Source organism: Egretta garzetta, unplaced genomic scaffold (genome assembly GCF_000687185.1).
Source record: "Egretta garzetta isolate BGI_Z169 unplaced genomic scaffold, ASM68718v1 scaffold381, whole genome shotgun sequence".
In the NCBI taxonomy this organism is placed as follows: Eukaryota; Metazoa; Chordata; class Aves; order Pelecaniformes; family Ardeidae; genus Egretta; species Egretta garzetta.
In genome coordinates this window covers 335,152-353,267 of record NW_009258483.1, presented here as the reverse complement: position 1 = coordinate 353,267, position 18,116 = coordinate 335,152, and the positions used below count along the sequence as shown (strand labels likewise).

Here is an 18,116-nt window from a genome sequence, read left to right as displayed (position 1 = left end):
AAGGACTCCCTGGTGCATAGATGTCAGTGTGGGAACTGGAAATTGAACTAAGACTTCTGAGAGCAGAAAAGAGGTAGTTTATTTCTTGGAATAAAAACTTACGCTTTATAAAAGTGGAAGACAAAGCAGAATAAGCTTACTACAGAGTAAACTTGAATCAAAAGTGTATAAAATGTAAGAAGATACCATGGTGGACATTTAAGTTCCATGCAACAATTGCTCTGGCAGTGAAGCAAAGGGAAAAAACACAAGGCCCATTTCTGCATAACATGGAATCCGTCTGCAATGAGAAGGCCTGTGTTCTGTGGTTCATTTATATCTACTGTAAACACTTGCTGCGAATATAATATTGGTGACAAAATAACAACAGAGAATGCCTTCCTCAGTATTTTCTCTCCTTTATAGGGCTTTGGCATCCTGTTAGCTCTCAGCACTGCACACTTTGTATTGCCTCTGGTAGTCTTTTTCCAAGAGAGCTTGTCAAAAGAACACAGTGTCAGCTATCAGCTTTAAAGCAGCTACAGCACAGGCTTACAACACAGGTAATGATATGCTCTCTGAAATCTAGTGATAATGAGCAGTTAAGCCAGTTCTAATTCCATGAATATAACTTTCCTTAAAATTCTGCATTTAAATGTCCGTTACTGACTTTGGCTCAAATCTTCCGTTGTTACCTTGGAAAATTTCATAGGATCATAGAATATCCTGCTGGAAGGAACCAGTGAGGATCTTCAAGTCCTGACTCCACACAGGGAAACCTAGAAGTTAAACCATGTATCTAAGAGCATTGTCCAAATGCTTCTTGAACATCAACAGGCTTGGGCCATCACAACTCCAACAATTGGAGCTTGTTTCAATGCTTGACCACCCTCTCAGGGAAGAATTTCTCCCTAATATCCGGTCTGAACTTCTTCTAATGCAGCTTTAAGCCATTCCCTCACATCCTATCACTGGACACCAGAAAGAAGAGATCAGCACCTCCCTTTCTGCCCCCCCTCATGAGGAAGTTGTAGACAGCAATGAGGTCGTCCCTCAGTCTCCTCTTTTTTAAGCTGAACAAGCCAGGTATCCTCAGCTGCTCCTCCTAAGTCTTGCCCTCTAGTCCTTTCACCATCTTTGTTGCCCTTCTTTGGACACTTTCTAGTATTTCTATACCCTTTCCATATTGTGGAGCCCAAAACTGCACACAGTACTTGAGGTGAGGCCACACCAATGCTGAGTATAGTGGGACAGTCACTTCTTTCAGCTGGTTAGCTATACTGTGCCTAATGCACTCTAGGACACGGTTGGCCCTTTTGACCGCCAGGGCACATTGTTGACTCACTGAGCTGCCATCAGCCAAAACCCACACATCTCTTACTGCAGGGCTGCACTCCAGCCTCTTGTCACCCAGTCTATACAGACGTCCAGGATTACACTGTCCCAGGTGCAGAGTCCAGCATTTGCTCTTGTTAAATTTCATACGGTTGGTGATTGCCAAGTGCTCCAATCTATCAAGATCTCTCTGTAAGGTCTCTCTACCTCAAGGGAATCAATGAGTCCTCCTAATTTAGCATCATCGGCAAACTTACTTAGTGTGCATTCAACTCCTGTGTCCAGGTCATTGATAAAAACATTGAAGAGAGCTGGCCCTAAAATTGAGCCCTGAGGAGCACCACTAGTGACTGGCCACCAGCCAGATATTACCCCATTTACTTAAAGGGTTATATTTGGGACTTCAAAATTAACTTTTTAAAACATGATTTTCACCCAAGGAATTTCAGAAACACTCGTCTTAATGCAGCATAAATGCAATTCTGAATTACAAGTGTGAGTTTCATAAAGCTTAGTTTTTAATAAGTAAAGATTTTAATAAGTAAAGTTTAATAAGTTAAGATAGGCCATTTGAAGGATTTGCAGTATGTTCTAAGATAAACTCAAAAATGATTAATCAGTGAGCATATTTCCAAGTATCCACAGTGGTGGGATTTTAAAGCACCCATGTCCAAATTATTCTAATAGCACATTTTCCATATATGAAAGCAGGATATATTATTAATCTGTCTCTTATCTTTTGTAATTAAATACAACTTTTAATAGTTAAATTGCAGCTTTCATCAGAGGGACAAATGGCTAAATCCTGGCTCCCTTAGTAGTTAGTGGCAGACCTCCCAGTAACTTTGATAGTCAGGATTTCACTATGTACTTTACTTAATTGATCAGCAGATTTGTTCCTGTGAGGATTGAGTCAGAGCAGCTGATTGTCGTTGTAGTTTTGAGGGCAGTAAACAATGTTCTTTCGGAAAGGTTGAGGTTGTTGCTTCAAGGCATAAAACTCCAGTAGAATTATTAACCAAGTTCAGTTGGGAAAATACTTCCTCTGTGAACCTCTCTGGGCAACTTGTTCCAGTGTTTGATCACCCTTGCAGTAAAAAAGGTTGGGGTTTGGGATTCTCTTTTTCCCCCTTATACTTAAGCGGAGTATCCTGTACTTCACTTTCTGGCCATTGCTTCTTGTTCTTCCACTGTATACCACTGAGAAGAGTCTGGCTCAGTAATCTTTACCTCCTCCCACCATCCCCATCAGGTGCTTATACAGGTTGAAAAGATCACTCCTTACCCATCTCTTCTGGAAGCTAAATAAAGCCAGCTTCCCCAACCTCTCCTTGTATGTCAGGTGCTCCTATTCGTTGATTATCTTTGTGGTTGTTTGCTGGACTTGCTCCAGTATGTCCATGTCCTTCTTGTACTAGGGAAAGTCCAGAAGTTGCCCAGAAGTCAAAACAATACTCTAAATGTGGTTGCACCAGTGCTTGGTAGAGAGAAGTAATCACCTCCCTTGACCTGCTGGCACTGCTTTTTCTGATGAAGCCCAGGATGCTGTTGGCCGAGGGCCTCAAGAACACATTGCTGCCTGATGTTCAACTTGTAGTCCACCAGGTTTCCTGTTTCTTTTCTGCTGAGCTGCTTTCCAAGCAGTCAGCCTCCAGCTTATTAAACTGAAACGTCAATCTCCTCTGCCTATGAGGAAAAATCAACTGAATTAAAACTAATCTCCTCTGGAGGATTCTGTTTATTTTTAATTCTCTCTTTATGCATTCTTGTTTCTCTTAACTGAAATCAGGAACAGATTGACAGCCTTTTTGTGGATTACTAAGGTTCATCCAGGAATATGTTAGGTGATTGAAGTTTAATGTTTCTCTTTTTACATACTAAGATCTCTGTGATAATATGAAACTACACAGGACGTAATCCTATCATGTTGTCAGACTGCACTAAGAAATCGTAACTGTCAGTCATTTACTTGAAAATTTTACCATCTGAACACATTCTAAAAAAGTCTTAAATGTTTTTACATCTAGGCATATTCTAAAAAGATAAGACAGAATAACCACATATTTGTTTTGAGCATGCCATCCTGTTGTTTTATGAGCCTGAAGTTAACACTAATTTCTACAGATATTATCTCATTGGCCTAGGTGTATTGCGAAGAATATGAACCATTTGGCCAGACAGTTTGAATTACAAAGTTGAGTTTCTTAAAAGAGCCAGTGGAAGTAAATTCTAAGGAATATTTGATTTTTCTTACAGTTAAGAATGGTGTTAAAGAAAAAAACCCACATATTGACCTCTGTAGTTGCTTAGAGTAAGTGCTACAAATCAGATAAATTAAGATTAAGTGACTCAGCTGGTACTAATTTAACCAGCCATATATCTGGGGATGATGCACTTTCAATTTGCAATTTAGTTCTGCCAAAAATAGATATTTTTTTTTTCCTGTAAAACAGCACTGCAGATTAGCCATGAGGGGTGTTAGCTGGACTAATTACAAAAACTTCTGGGTTGGAAGACTTAAGAAAATAGTGTAAAAAAGTTGAAGTGCAAAGATGATCCAGCAATTAAATTTGAGAACAAGTGTTGATAAGGTCAAGTTCAGTATTCTGCTATCAAGTCTTTAGGCAGACAGTTACCCAGCTTCTGCACAGGGATTGCTATTCTCTTGGATAAAGAACGGTAGTAAAAGCAGGTAATACTTGTTTGGAGGGCTCAAACGTTTGAATATGAAAGGAAAGGGCTCTCCAAGCATCCAAAATATGCAGCAGTATTTCAGCCCGGCAAGGCATATATTTGGGGAAGAAAATGGGTATGCATGTTTCTTGGCTAAGGTGAATCCATCAGATTGAATCTATGGCAACATTTTGGAATATGTTCTAAGGGAACCTGGCAGGGAAGAACTCTCTGTTCTGACATCCTATCACAGGTGCTTGAATTTGTCTTTGCTTCTTCCTAGCAGAAGATCTCCAACAGGAGGGGCACTCATGTTTCATAGAGAAAGGTTGCCTGAAGTCCAAAAGGCTATGCTGGTATGGTCAATTAGAACCAATTTTGAACAGATTGCTTGAGTGAAAATAAGGCCCTGTTCTTCTTTACTGCCCATTAGTCAATGAAGAAGTTTTAAAGGTTGCAGTGTGAGCAAACATTGTAAACCATCCATCAGACAGTGATAAACTGAGAATGCCATCTGGTGTACATTTACAGAGCTAATGGAGACTTATCCTTCCTTAGATACAGCAGATAGTCTAAGATAACAGAAATTGAGCTGTAACAGGTCAGTCAGGTAGGTGAAACGTCAGGTGGAGAATCTGGTATATTTTACCAAATTTATCTAATCAAGTTCTTTTGACATCAAAAGTATTATTGAGGGCATTAAAAATACTAGTTAGGACATATAGTGAAAGCCATCTGGATTCCAAGACTGGGAAGGCTCAAATTATTCGAGCTCTGTGAGAATAGGTCTGGGAATGCAGCACTGACAGTCTGAGGACCTGATCAAGAGCTGTCACAGCAGCACTGTCACAAGAAGTGTTAGCATCTTGTTGTAGTGTGAGGAAGGTCCTCAGAGAAAAGAATTGGGGAGCATTAAATAAATAGCCTTTCTGGCATATCAATGATACATCTTATGGGACAGTGGTATGGGCTACATCTGGAGCAGGAGATTGCAAACTTCTTGTAAAACTCAAAGGTGAAAAAGTCATCTCTGGTCCTAGGTGACAGTCGTGAGCATACGATTCTGATCTCCCTCTTGTGGGGTTTCAGAAGGAAACAGGTGGGACAGCTGTTAAAGTGTGCAGAAAGCCTGGAAAGCGGTCTGTCAACAGGTGAGCTTACTGTGGAATGCCTTAGCATGCTTGTGGATATATAATTTTTTGAGGATGCTTGTGAACATCTTATTAACGTAAAGTCACAAGCTTGGCATCCTTTGTTCACTTGAACTTTCAATTCAGTGAACTGTTTCTTAAGCTCTAACATGGGGAATAACTTTTACAAAGGAGATCAGGGTCCAGCAAAACATTTGAGTAGACCTTTTGTAGCCTGCTTGTTTCATCTACACTGCTTGGATTGAGGTCTCAAAAGGATTAGCTAAATGCTTATAGTAAACGTATATAAAAGTGATTTCCTGGTCTGGGCAGAATTGCCACAATTCAAACCCACATTTTTTAACAATTTTTTTTTCTTCTCCACCTCTTTAATTTTTCTTTCTTTTGCAACTCATCTTAGAACCTAGCTGACTCTTAAATTGAGACCGATGAATATTCATTGCCCATCCATCCCAGTCTTCCCTTGCCTTATTTTTAATGAGCTAGGTACTGTGTTTGCTATTTTTCTGACATGTCTTGTCTCCCATGTTCTTTCTAAAATCTTTAGAGATTGTTCTTGCTTTTGTAAGAATAAATAGATTTTAAAAATACAATGTGTCCATGGCTCTTGGAGAGATAGCATTTGACTCTGAGTTTCCAGATGGTGTGCTGAACTCCAGGAGTAGTAGTCCAACCTCTTCAGCTCATGGGTTGCTTGGAGGTCATGGTTGAAGTGGCTACTGTTGATGATCTTCCCAGGTTTGGAACCTTTGGGATCATCTCTGTTACTGCTGGAAATTTTCCAGACTAGAAAGAAGGATAGCCATTCTTACGTCCAAGCTGTTCATCTTCAATAGTCTCATTCCAGCTCTTTATCCAGAACAGGCTTGCTGAGGCTTCAGCTCCTGTGCTGAAGCTGAGCTCCAGGTTGAGCTTCCAAACACTGCTATTCTAGTTTGGGTGTTTACCTTCTAGGTAATCACCCTTACGAGCCAGGTTACATTTGCTCCTGTGTTCAAGATCATCATCCTTACCAAAAACTGAGATAATTTATTGCTATCACACCTACAGGAATTTCAGTGTCAGTTACTTTATATGATGGGCTCATGTTTTGTTTCTTTAGTCTTAAATATATAGCAAAAGACTTTGGTGTTTATTTTCATCTCCTTTGACGGGCTTAAGCAGTTCACTTTTCATCAAATTTCACTTTAGTTGCTACATGTTGAAAGTTGGTGAAACTTTGTGGGTAATTAGGTTTTTTTAGTTGCTGACAAATTATTTTCCATAGCTGCTTTATTTTATCTGGTTTTTTAGGACTTCTTTGGGAGTTTTTCTTCTGTAATATAATAATGGGAAAAGACAGTGAAGAATGACCCTGACAATGTGAACTTGGGTAACAAGCAGGATGATAGTAACAGCAGCAAGAAATGCAGATTTTGAACAGATTTAGTAAGAGGTTTATTAGGAGGGTAGTCTGGCCTTGTTGACCTAAAGGGAACATAATCACGTTTAATATTATTTATAACTTATTATTTTAAATCTAGCAGTGTAACAGCAAACTGAGCTATAAATGTATTATTTTTTGAGACTGTGAGTTATTTGTGTTAATGTAGTATTTTGTATTAGGAGCTGCAGTATGCAGAGCAACATCATCCCTCAAGGATCTCTTCTCTAATTGCCTGCCCTGGCTTAAAGGAAGAAGCAGCTCCAAGCAGCTGTGAGAAAGAAACAGAGTTATCATCCGCTGAGGTAGAGTGCAGTTTTATCATCAGTGTAATTTGCCTTCAGTTGGGTTTTTTCAATTGCAGTTGTTCAACAGTCATCTCCTGGAAGACTTAAAAATATATGTATGTTTTTAAGTTATGCATTGTTCCTGTAAAAAATAGTATTTGTTAACACTTAATAAACTAGAGTTTCTCAGTCACTTTCATGATCTTGTAATTAATCTTCTGGTACACCCTTTAAAAATTAAAAATAATAATTTTCTTTTGTCTTCCGTCTTGCTGAAACCTTCTATCTTTCTGTCCTGGTTTTGGCTGGGACGAAGTTGATGCCACTATGATGACCAAGATGCCACTGTGAGATTTAACTAATTTTCAGGTGTCTTTGATGTGAAAAGTATGTATGTCAGTAAGAGTGTTTTTGAATTTGAACAGGGTCAGCTGTATTTCCCTATTGAAGATCATGGTCCAGAGCAACGAAAGGCAGATGCATCATCAAAGATCATTCAAAGGCAGCCATTCAGGCAGAATCCTGGTCAAGCTCAGCAGGTCTGTCTTTCTTCATCTAGAGCACATAATTTCTGCCAAGGTATTTGGCAAACCTCAGAAATGGAATTGAGCACTTCTATTTTCAGTCCTCAAGAGAACACTGACCAAGGTGAGCATGCTTTGTAAAGTAGTCACAGTATTTGACTCTACTAGAAGAATGGAAATACAGTAGTGGATCCTGCCCCCTTCCACTAATTTTTTTACATGGTCCTGTAATCAGAATCTGAAGATCTAATATGTTACTTGAAGGGAATTTCACTGTTGCCAGCAGAAGTAAGAATTAAGAGGAATGCCTATATAGCTCTCTGGTTTTAATTGCATTGTGGCAAATACTTCTCCCTTTCTGTTAAACACTCCTGGAAAATACGAACACCATTCTGTTTTGACATAGTCTAAATCTTATCTGGGGCGGATATGACAGTGTCTGTCTGAGAATTGCACACTTCATGTGTTGCCACGTAACTGTTAGATCAAATTGTAATTTGGCTCGCTTAATCATTATTTTTGTGGCATGTTAATGGCTACAGTACTGCTTAGTGTGCTAAGACCTAAAGGCCAAAAGTGAGATCATGGGCATAACGTGTTATATGCTGTGGGTGCACAGTGAACTAGGTATTGTTATTCACTTGGAAATTTTAGCAGGAGCCATTTGTAACACGTGCAGTGAAGTGTAGCTTCTTCACAGGCAAATTGTAAAGGAACTTTTTAATGGTAGATTTTATGTTGAGCAGTGTATTGCAGATGAATGTTATGTCTCCCAAACTGTTGGTCTGTTCATGAAGTTAATCCTTCATTGGCAAAACTTTGGAAAACTGTTCTAACTTTCTGCTGTGGATGGGACAAAAAGTAATGGCCTTAAATTATAATACTGGAAAAACTTTAAGGTGCCTAATAATGCAGTATGTTCCCCGGAAGGATTGTAGACTCTTCTTCATTAAAGGTCTTTATAAATAGGCAAACATTTCTCCAGAATGTTCCAAGTAAAGGTGATTTTTATTTTTTAATAAGAGGAATAGCATTCAAAAAATTATTTCTTGCAATGCTATGGGGCTTGTGTGGGTTGTTTGGGTTTTTTTGGTTTGATATGATTATTTTTATCATCATCATTATTCCTGAGATCCGATGGCAGCTGTGGAGTAATATGGCAGCCATTTAGCCTTTTAAAATTAGCTTCATATTAATAATGACCTGTTACCATTACATAGATACTCATGTGCCATTAACCACACACCAGACTGCAGGAGCAAGAATGCAACCAGCGGGTTAAGGGAAGTGATTTGTTCCCCTCTACTTGGTACTTGTGAGGCCATATCTGGAGTACTGTGTCTGGTTTTGGACCCTCTGGTACAAAGGATTGACAAACTGGAGTCCAATGGAGAGCCACTAAGATGGCTAGGGTGCTGGAACACGTTACATGAGAATAGGTTTAGAGAGCTGGGTTGTTCAGTGTGGAAAAGAAAGGGTCAATGGGTGGTCTGATTACTGCTTTTTAACTACCCAGTGAGGGATTTTGGAGAAGACAGAGCCAGACTCTTAGAGGTGCACAGTGAATATAAAAGAGGCAATGGACACAAGTTCTGTCAAGATACATTGAGCAGCAAGTGTCATTTTATCCAGAGGTCCTTTCCAACCTACGTTACTTCTATTTTTAAACCAGTGTATAGATGCAATGAACCATCTTTAGCAGCACACAAGAAAAAAAAATTTAAAAGGGCTTTCAAAATTAAGAATGGATTATAAGTGTATTTATTCACAACAGCAGTGCATTGCAGGGACAAAGTAGAGTGCGTTGACAGACCTGTAGGACTGGAATGGACATAGTGCTGACAGTCATGATTCATGTGCTTTTTTTGTGGGGCTGGGACTGAAATAGAAAGAGTATTTCAGGTCAGGCCTATATTGACAGGATAAGCAAAAAGATGTCTTTGAAACATTACTGATAGTGCCATGCAGTTTCATGCTGCTGTATGCATGATGCAACACCACTGGCAGCCTTACAAGGACATCAGTTTCTTCATGTCTAGAAATTTCCAGCCACCGTTGCAAAACTTACTGTAGATTTTTTGGGATCTAGAAAATAAGAAAAGGGAAAGATGATACTGCCAACATGAAACAAGTGAGACATCAATAAGGGGTGATACTTTCTTGAGAACAACCTTAATTTGATCTCTGCAGCCAAATTTACCCTAAGAACACTTGAGCGGAGCTTCTTACTCAAACAGGCAGGCCTTGAAATACCGCATTGCAAGAATAGGACTTTTAAAAACTCTTTTATGTTGTTTAGCTTTCTCCTCCAGGAAACCATTTAAATGGTATCCTTAGTTCTACTAGACTGAATTCTGCATTTCAGAAAACAAGATTGTGAAAGCAAAATCTTTCTTTTTTGGAAGAACATCACCTCAGAGTAGAATATACAACATTTTCAAGGAGTTCTGCTTCTGATTTTTAGCAGAGGCTTGCATTATTTTTCATGCCTGAGCCGTGGAAAATTAATTCAATCTTTCCTGTTTAAATCCACTCGCTTGAATTTAATATATTCATCAAACACATAGTTACAGTGGATAGAACCGTCATTAAGACAGAGTGACCCATTACGGGGCTTTCAGGTGCAAGTGTCGCACACACAGACTTGAAAACTCAGTAACAAAAAAGTATTTGCAACAAAGCAAGCAAGTCAGTTTGCTTATTCAAACATTTCTTTCACAAGTTCAACTCTGTACAAATCTGTCACACCAGTAGCTGTGTTTTATGGGCATTTCTGGTGAAACAGAAACAACTGCAGTGTGAGAATGATTTTCTGAACCTATTGAACATCTTCATTCATCTTTTTCATGTACAAAACAGCCTATTGGGACCTAAAATGGTTGGCATGTCAAGTAAGCCCTGCAGTTTGCTGTATTTCCAGTATATGACACAATTCAATGACTCAATATGTTTTGGAGCGTTTATGACTACATTTTAACACTGAATTACTGAAGTGGATGGTTAAATACTGTATTAATTTCACCATCAAATTCAGAACTTGTGGAAGCTTCTAAGCAAATCAGAAGGCAATGAGGTATTTTAATTTTCTATCTCCTTACTCCACCTGCTGATTTTTATTTGTACTGTAGGAATGAGATGGATTTAATAATTTGTGTGTTAATTCTGCAGATCAGTAGAAAGAAAGGGTTCAGAAAGAATGCAGTTCCTTGTTTATGTGTCTTTATTGTTCTGTATTATTGAAAGAAAAAGATCCTGCTACAGAGGTAGACAGGCACAAGCCATGATACTGAAAGCATCAGTGATGCATACATAGACAGTACTAGTAAGAAATACACTTCTGTATTTCTTTCCTTTCTACATGCCCTGTCCAAGAGGTTGAGAGCAAGTGGGAGACTTCAGCTCATGATCCATATTGTACGCATCTTGAACACTGAATGCAGACCATCCTCAAAGGAAAGTTGCTTTTCAGAAGAGTTGTATGCTTTCCTCTGAAAATCACAACACACGTATACAACCACGTGGTTAGCTTCTGTACGTGCTTGCAAGGTTTCTCTATTCACCTGTGGGCTATAAGGCCTTTTTGGATTTTAGAATAAACATTAAGCAGGAGGAGGGGAAGCTTTGTAAAAGATTTAGAAGACTGGAATTTATTTTTCTTCAATTAATTTAGCTTAATAAAGTTTTTACTTGCTGTTGGAGACACTTGCTAGTTTTTCTGGAAAGAAAGGCAAACATCACCTATTAAAGTTCGACAGTAAGACTAAATTTAGAGTGAAGCCAGTACTGTGAAGGGCGCTTTGTGGTGTCATGTGAAAAGCTCCTCATCAGCTGTATCTCCTTGGATCAACAGAGGCTGGGGTCGGTGCAGAGGGAGTAAAAGCGTAAGGCAAGCTGTATCTGCACTTGAAATGTCCCCACTCGTCACTTGCTTTATACCCTTTTGGGGTAGATGAAACTTTGTCTTTTCCATGCCAGAGGAGCGCTCCAGTTGTGGTGGATGGTCCCACTGTACATTTTGAGAAACCCCACCTCTGCAGACACTCAGAACTGTGTCCTGGGCGTATTAATTTGAGTTTACATTGTAGCCTAACAAAGAACAAAATTGAGCTGCTTTGAAGTAAAGTAACTTCTCTGGTTTACTACTTGAACTTAGATAGGGAAGTTTCTTTTACTATAATTCTCATTGTTACTGTTACTTGCAAAGCTCTGTGGTCTGAAATTCTACACTTTATGGATCAAAAGTTATCTTAAGTGTTTCCACACTAGACAGAATTTCAACAGCTTTGACATCACTGACAGTTCTAAGAGCAATCCATGTGGGTAAAAAGCTGGCCAGAGAAAGAATCTGGTAAAATATTAACAAACAGAAAGAGCGCTCTGGCTCTGGCTTCATTCTGTCTCCAATCAGAGAAAGACCCATGATTTCTTTTCTGCGTTACATAAAACTTCATCTTTGAAGTGTTTCACAAATATTAACTAATCCCCTAGTTACATTTTCTTCGCTTAAATGTTCTTTTCCTGAATAGGAACTTGTTTGAGTTGGTGTTCCTTCAGAAACACTGTTAGCCATAAGCAAACACCTAGTGACAAGTTTCTTAAATGAAATTTTCCATCTGGGGAAATTTCAGTTTGCTCATACAACATGTCTACCTGTATCTCTTTAGTTCTGAAAAAAAAAATTGTGAATATTAATTTCTGACTGTAGTTAACACACATCGAATAGAGTATATGTTAAGCATTTCAATACACTAAACATTTTCAAAAGCAGTTTAGACTCTTAGTTATGATCTTACTAGGTCTTGTTGCCAAGGTCACTTCTGAAAATAAGTTACAGGCTTGTAAATTAGGTGTGCTTTTTCATTGTTTGTTTGTGAAAACCAAGCTACTGCATTTAAATTTTACTGCCCAGTGCATATTCATGCTGATTTTATTCAAGGTCCTTCACACATGCAACAGTCTCAAGCAGAACCAGTAACATATGAAGGTCCTTATTCAGTGTTCTCTTACGATATTTCACTTTAAATAGCATTTCTAATTCTGGGGTATTGGTTCTTTGTTCTCTTCTATTTTGTGGAAAAGTCTGCAATTTCATGGTTTTAAATTTCTGTGTTAACATGGATTTTTGATAGTCCAAAACTTTACAACAGCCATATAGAATGCTTGTGTTCTGTGTTGTTGTTCCAAACACCTAACTAAGCAGCCTTTACTAGTTATAACTGTAGTGCCTCTACTAATGTCAAGAGACGAGCATACAGAAGACTTCAGAGGAAGGGATGCATGTGATGCATTGGTGCTTGGTTACTTTGCCTTTGGATCTACAGGATTAGGGCCTCCCACATTATTTCTGAACGTCATCCCCTTGGTTGAGTACAAAAGACCCTTCAAAACCAAGACAGTATTTAAAAAAACAGACTCTCTGTAAGCAGTGTTGACTGTGTGCTATTTATGAGTCTGCTCATTGCTGTTATTTAGACCACAGACGAGTGGTAATTTCATTCTGCTGCGGCTCCTGTTCAGGCAAAATAATCTCTGAAGCTGTATCCAGTACCTTTTGGACGCTGCTGCCTGCACTGTTCTAAAATGTTGTGAAATTCTGCGTTATTATCTGCCAGATGTGGTAGAGGTCTAAGGTAGTGCACTATAATGATTAAAGTCCTTTTCCAGGCAGGAAAATACACCCAAAGGCCTTCTGTGAGCTCAAGCATCCTCTTTCCTATCTTCTACTCTGTAGGTAACCACTAGGTGGCAAGCTGAACAACGTGATTTTGCATACATAGCACAAGGGTCCACTGAGCTTTTGCCACCTGTAATAACAAATGCCACCAAGCTGACTTAGTGCAGGGATTGCAGACAACTGAGCAGACACACTGAGCTGGTTCAAGCTAAGCCTGAACATAAAAATTATTTTTAAAAGTGTCATGTTTTGGCACTGGCCACAGTGTCATGCCTTGCATAGAGCTATAAACCCTCAATAGCTTAATGAATTCCATAATGCAAGAATATTCTTTATTTCCTTCCATGTAGAATTTTGTTTGGACTTTCTACCATGTTCTGTTTACTATGAAAATTTACCTTATCCTACTAATAACGTAGGATTGTCAATTTGTGCACCTCTTATGCTTGCTCTATGATTGAATAGTACCTGGGACTGAAGCCTGTCATGCTCAAAACGTTCAACCAGTATAGAATGCTGTAGTGTGTATTATCACAAGTATGTTATGACTATTTCTGCTGTCTGCTTTGGCTCTCCATAGAAAATCTAAAGTTAAAATCCTTGAAAAATAAGGATTAAGTGGCAGGAGCAAGCACCTGTAAATATTACCTATACCTTGCAATGAATACTGTTATTGGCCAATTCCACTTATCTTACGTAATGAAACCTGTGGTAAGACTAAAGTTCAGTTAGTTGGAGATTGTGGTTTTCAGACAATTATGCGAGAGGCTGCAGAACGGACTCTGCTTGGTATTAAGACCAGTATCCCTGCTTCCCCACCAAAGATGTTACTTTCTGAGTTAGTCCTCTCTACTATACACAGATATTTTGGACAACAACAAACAAAGATTTCCACAGTAAATGCCTGCCTCTGTGAGAGTAGTAGTGCAGCTTTGTCAAGCACACAGAATAGTTTTTGAGCCCTTTGGATCGTGCATATGCAGACATGTTTTCCTGCAGCTTTTATGGCTGCTGGTGATTTCTTGAAACAGATCAAACTGTTGCGGCCAACTATATCACTGTTTCACAGTAAAGTAACAGGTAGATCTGACTCTGTATCATGTTGTCTGGTGTGGTGGTATTGCCTCGATTGATGCAGATGTTCTCTCACAATGGAGAGAAGGTAAACTTGTAAAATGTGATGTTTAAAAACAGCTGAACAGATAGGTAGTGTTTGACTTGAACAGCTACACTGACCTTCCAGCTGTCTTCCTTTCTCTTAAGCAGTTCGATGCTAATGGAGAATGAACAGGTACAGATGAAGCGAGGATTGTGCAGGAAACGCTGTTGTATTATACCATTAGCGTAGCAAGCCTTAATGGACAGTTACGTGCCTCCTATGTACAGAAATGGTTCTATTACTCAGTATAAGACTTCGACAATGTGGCACTATGATAGCAATATTATTTAGAGAACAAGAGTAAACCAGTTCTCTTCAACTATCCAGTCTCATAATTAAATTAAAACATAACAACAAAGTATTTTCCTTTTTTGAGCAGTGGAGTTTGAAGTTATACGTTCAACTGAGCAATCTGAAGAATCTCAGCAAAATATCAAAGCCGAGAATAAACTCGAAATGCCAGGTGCAGATTTGACAGTCAGAGGAACCAGGCTGGAAGTTCAGCAGAAGTTAAAACCCAGGAATTTATCTTTTGCTCATCCCATAAAACCAAAAATCTCTTCTACCATGGCAAAAATCCGCAACTATAATATTAAAGACTGATTTCTTTCTTGGCAGCAAGTTCCAGGTACGCACTTGCTATTAAGTTACTTTGAAATCTGTAAGTCGGACCTAAATACTGGCTTCATTTTTGTGTGTCGAGTTGGGGTGTTTGCAGCCAGAAGAGAGAACAAATACAATGTTTCATACTGTGAACCCTAAAATAAAGGGTTAATCTGTGTATATTATGAGATTAGAGTCTTCAATGTTGTCGTGGTTTGGGTTGAGATAGAGACAGTTTAATAAGAGAGAAGAATAACAATAGTAGTAATAATAATAATAATAATAGTAAGAGAATATACAGAATATATATAAAACAAGTGATGCACAATGCAATTGCTCACCACCCACCGACCGGTGCCCAGCCCGTCCCGAGCCGCGATCACTCCCCCCGAGCCGCGATCACACAGCTCGAGCTGCGACCACACTGCCCGCGACCGACCGAACGGAACGAACCGAACGAACGAACTAACCCCCCCGAGCATGACGTTATATGGTATGGAATAGCTCTTTGGTCAGTTTGGGTTAGCTGTGCTAGCTGTGCTGTACTCCCAGCTTGTTATGCACCTGGGCAAGCAGGAGAAGCTCAAAAAGTCCTTGAGTGGTCTGAGCACTACTTGGCAACAGCTGAAAACATCAGTGTGTTATCAACATTATTCTGGTACTAAATCCAAAACACAGCACTATGCTAGCTACTATGAAGAAAATTAGCTCTATCCCAGCCGAAACCAGGACAAATGTTAATACTGATTTGTTTTAATTATATATGTTAAATATTGCTTGCATCATGGATTTAGAAATGCCCAGTTAATACATCTTTAAAGTCTTGTGCCTTTAGGCGGGGCTTGCAGGTCTTTAGCAAATCTTTTGTTGAGAAACCGTATATGTGATTTAAGCTTAGAAGTGGGATGCCTCAACCTACTTGTTTTCTTATAATTAGCAATGCAACCGTTAATCCTGTGCAGCTATCTTTCTACTTGAAAGAAAGGGGGTTGAAAAGATTACACCTGAATCTGTATTGTTTCTTATAATCTGTAGCTCTCTCCGCTTTTTCAGATAGCATTAAAGAGTATAAAATTAAATTTCTACCAGTAATTATGTTTTTCTTTAACAAGAGATTGCATAGAGTTTAAAGCAGTGAAAAACATCGTCATTAGCAACACTTAGAATCATACAGAAGCATTGTAAGAAATGAGTCTTACAACATGAAACTAAAAGAAAACTTGAATGACTCGTGATGTAATGAGGGATGTCTGTATAGTCATGAATGCACCAGGACATTGAAGCAAGTAATCAGTGTATTTTTGTAACATTTCCAGTAATGCTGAGCTGTCTTGGGATATTACAGTGATTAGCTTTACTATAAGTAAAGGAAATACACATGGAAAACGCAAGAAAAACTTTTTTTTTACTGTGAGGCTGGTCAAGCACTGGAACAGATTGCCCAGAGAGGTTATGGAGTCTCCATCTGTGGAGATACTCAAAACCCAACTAGACGTGGTCCTGGGCAACCCGTTCCAGCTGACCTTCCTTGTGTAGAGGGATTGGACTAGGTGATCTTAAGAGGTCCCTTCCAACCTAAGGGATTCAGTGATTCTCTGAGTGGTATCATTAACTTCTCAGTTGCTGCTAAAAACAAAATCTAAATGAGATTCATGAAGGAAGAGAGCTACTTACCCATGAGCGCTTTTTTTTCTGTAGCGCTTTTCTTTTCAGAAATTATTTCCTGGTGCTCTTTGCAAACAGCTGCTGTCTTTGGGATCTGACAATGTGGCAGTAATCATTCTGAGAATTTAAATCTCTATTTTTTTTTTTTTTTCCTACTCCCCGCTGCAAGTATTTTGCTTTAGTGCAAAGGTGCTGTGATAACCGGGTGCTAAATCTGCCATAAATTTCACTGAGATGTTACCAAGCCAATATGAGGCCTGAGAGATCTTGGGAGCTTCTTTTTAAATAATTACTTGAAAATTTGGTCACTGGTTTCAAGATTTAACATTGTTCATGAGCCGGAACAACATGATGCATTCTCTTGAACCAGGCCCTGAATGAGCTCTTTCTGTGGCTCAAAGCATAGTGGTTTCTAACAAGTACAGGAATTTTGGCCCAGATCACACCAGTTACAGCTCTCACTGGTTATCTCTAGAACACGATGTGTAAATTCCAAAGTTTTTAATAGCTGTAGATTATCCTGAAAACTATTTTTTACATTTCCAATTCCATGTTTAATATTGAACTGTGGAGATGCACAGTATCTTGGTGCTATGCAGTTCTGTGCATTTACAGGTGTTAAAAGCAGTGTGCCCTTAGAAGAAGAGCAGTTTGTTCCACAATCTTTGTAACACGGCAGCTGAGCCTGGAAAACATTACTCTTTATTCCTTACGTCACCGATACAAGCTCATGGGCTGCAGACCTCAGAAATGCCTTTGTGTAGGTTTCTTTGTGGGTTTTTAGGTTTTTTTGTTTGCTCATTTGAGGAGTTGGGGGGGGGGGGGGGGGGTGGTTGGTTTTTTCCTCCCCCCAGTATGTCACCTGGCATGCCTGGTCATGCAGACCTCTTGCCAGAAATGCAACTTTAATTTATTCAGTTTCCCTGAGAAACAGGTTTCCTTAAGGCAGCTTTAGGCAAGCGAAGATGATAGCTCTTGATTGTTTAATTTTGTTTAACTTGTGATAGAAAAAAAGCAGTTCAATCGTTGTATGTTTGTTTAAGGGTAAGTATAAGAACATAGCATGTAAGTATGCTGAAAATTAACAAAGTATGTGTAATAACAATAAAGAACATGAACAAATTGCTTGGATCCTGTGTGGGGAAGTTGTGCTAAGTGTGCATGAAATACAGGGGGTAAATTCTCATATATTTTGCTTATGACCAAAACAGATCAGGCATTGATTCTTAAAAACCAGATGAGAAGGAGTGGCGACAAGGTAGTGCCGTGGACGCTATTGCATTGTACAAAGCAAGGAGAGCCTATTAAAAAAGGGAATTGCAGCTGATCGCAGACAAGGTAAAACAGAGTACAGTGCTGGTGGTTGTTGTTATCAAAGGGTTAAAAACCATTGTAGTCTTGAGAAATATGTGGGTGAAGGCACACAGCCTGCCCAGCGGTGCTCCCAGTCGCTGTGGCGGGGGGCAGGACGGCTCTCTTCGCGGGGGAGTAGCAGCCGTAGGCAATACGGGACAAAATTCAAATTTGCTCGCTATTTTGCTTTAATTTAAGGAGTATCAGCCGTAGAGGAAGCGGGCAGAAGGTGCCTGCACGCAGAGCGACCGTCCCCTTCCCCGTCCTTCGGGAAGGCGGGCGTCCCGGCG

At 39.4% G+C, this 18,116-nt stretch overlaps 2 protein-coding genes across 2 annotated transcripts in view; both read left to right on the top strand.

The window, feature by feature from the left end:
* CCDC57 (coiled-coil domain containing 57) overlaps nt 1-14,827 on the top strand; it is a 50,628-nt gene extending 35,801 nt beyond the window's left edge. The window contains exons 11-14 of the mRNA XM_035900099.1: nt 406-542; nt 6,744-6,866; nt 7,274-7,496; nt 14,582-14,827. Coding sequence (XP_035755992.1) covers nt 406-542; nt 6,744-6,866; nt 7,274-7,496; nt 14,582-14,808 — 710 coding nt within the window. The 3' untranslated portion in view covers nt 14,809-14,827. The remainder of the gene's footprint in view (nt 1-405; nt 543-6,743; nt 6,867-7,273; nt 7,497-14,581) is intronic.
* Nucleotides 14,776-18,116, top strand: part of FASN (fatty acid synthase) — a 48,491-nt gene continuing 45,150 nt past the window's right edge. Inside the window, exon 1 of the mRNA XM_009644236.2 lies at nt 14,776-14,833. The gene's annotated coding sequence lies outside the window, so the exon portion shown is untranslated. The remainder of the gene's footprint in view (nt 14,834-18,116) is intronic.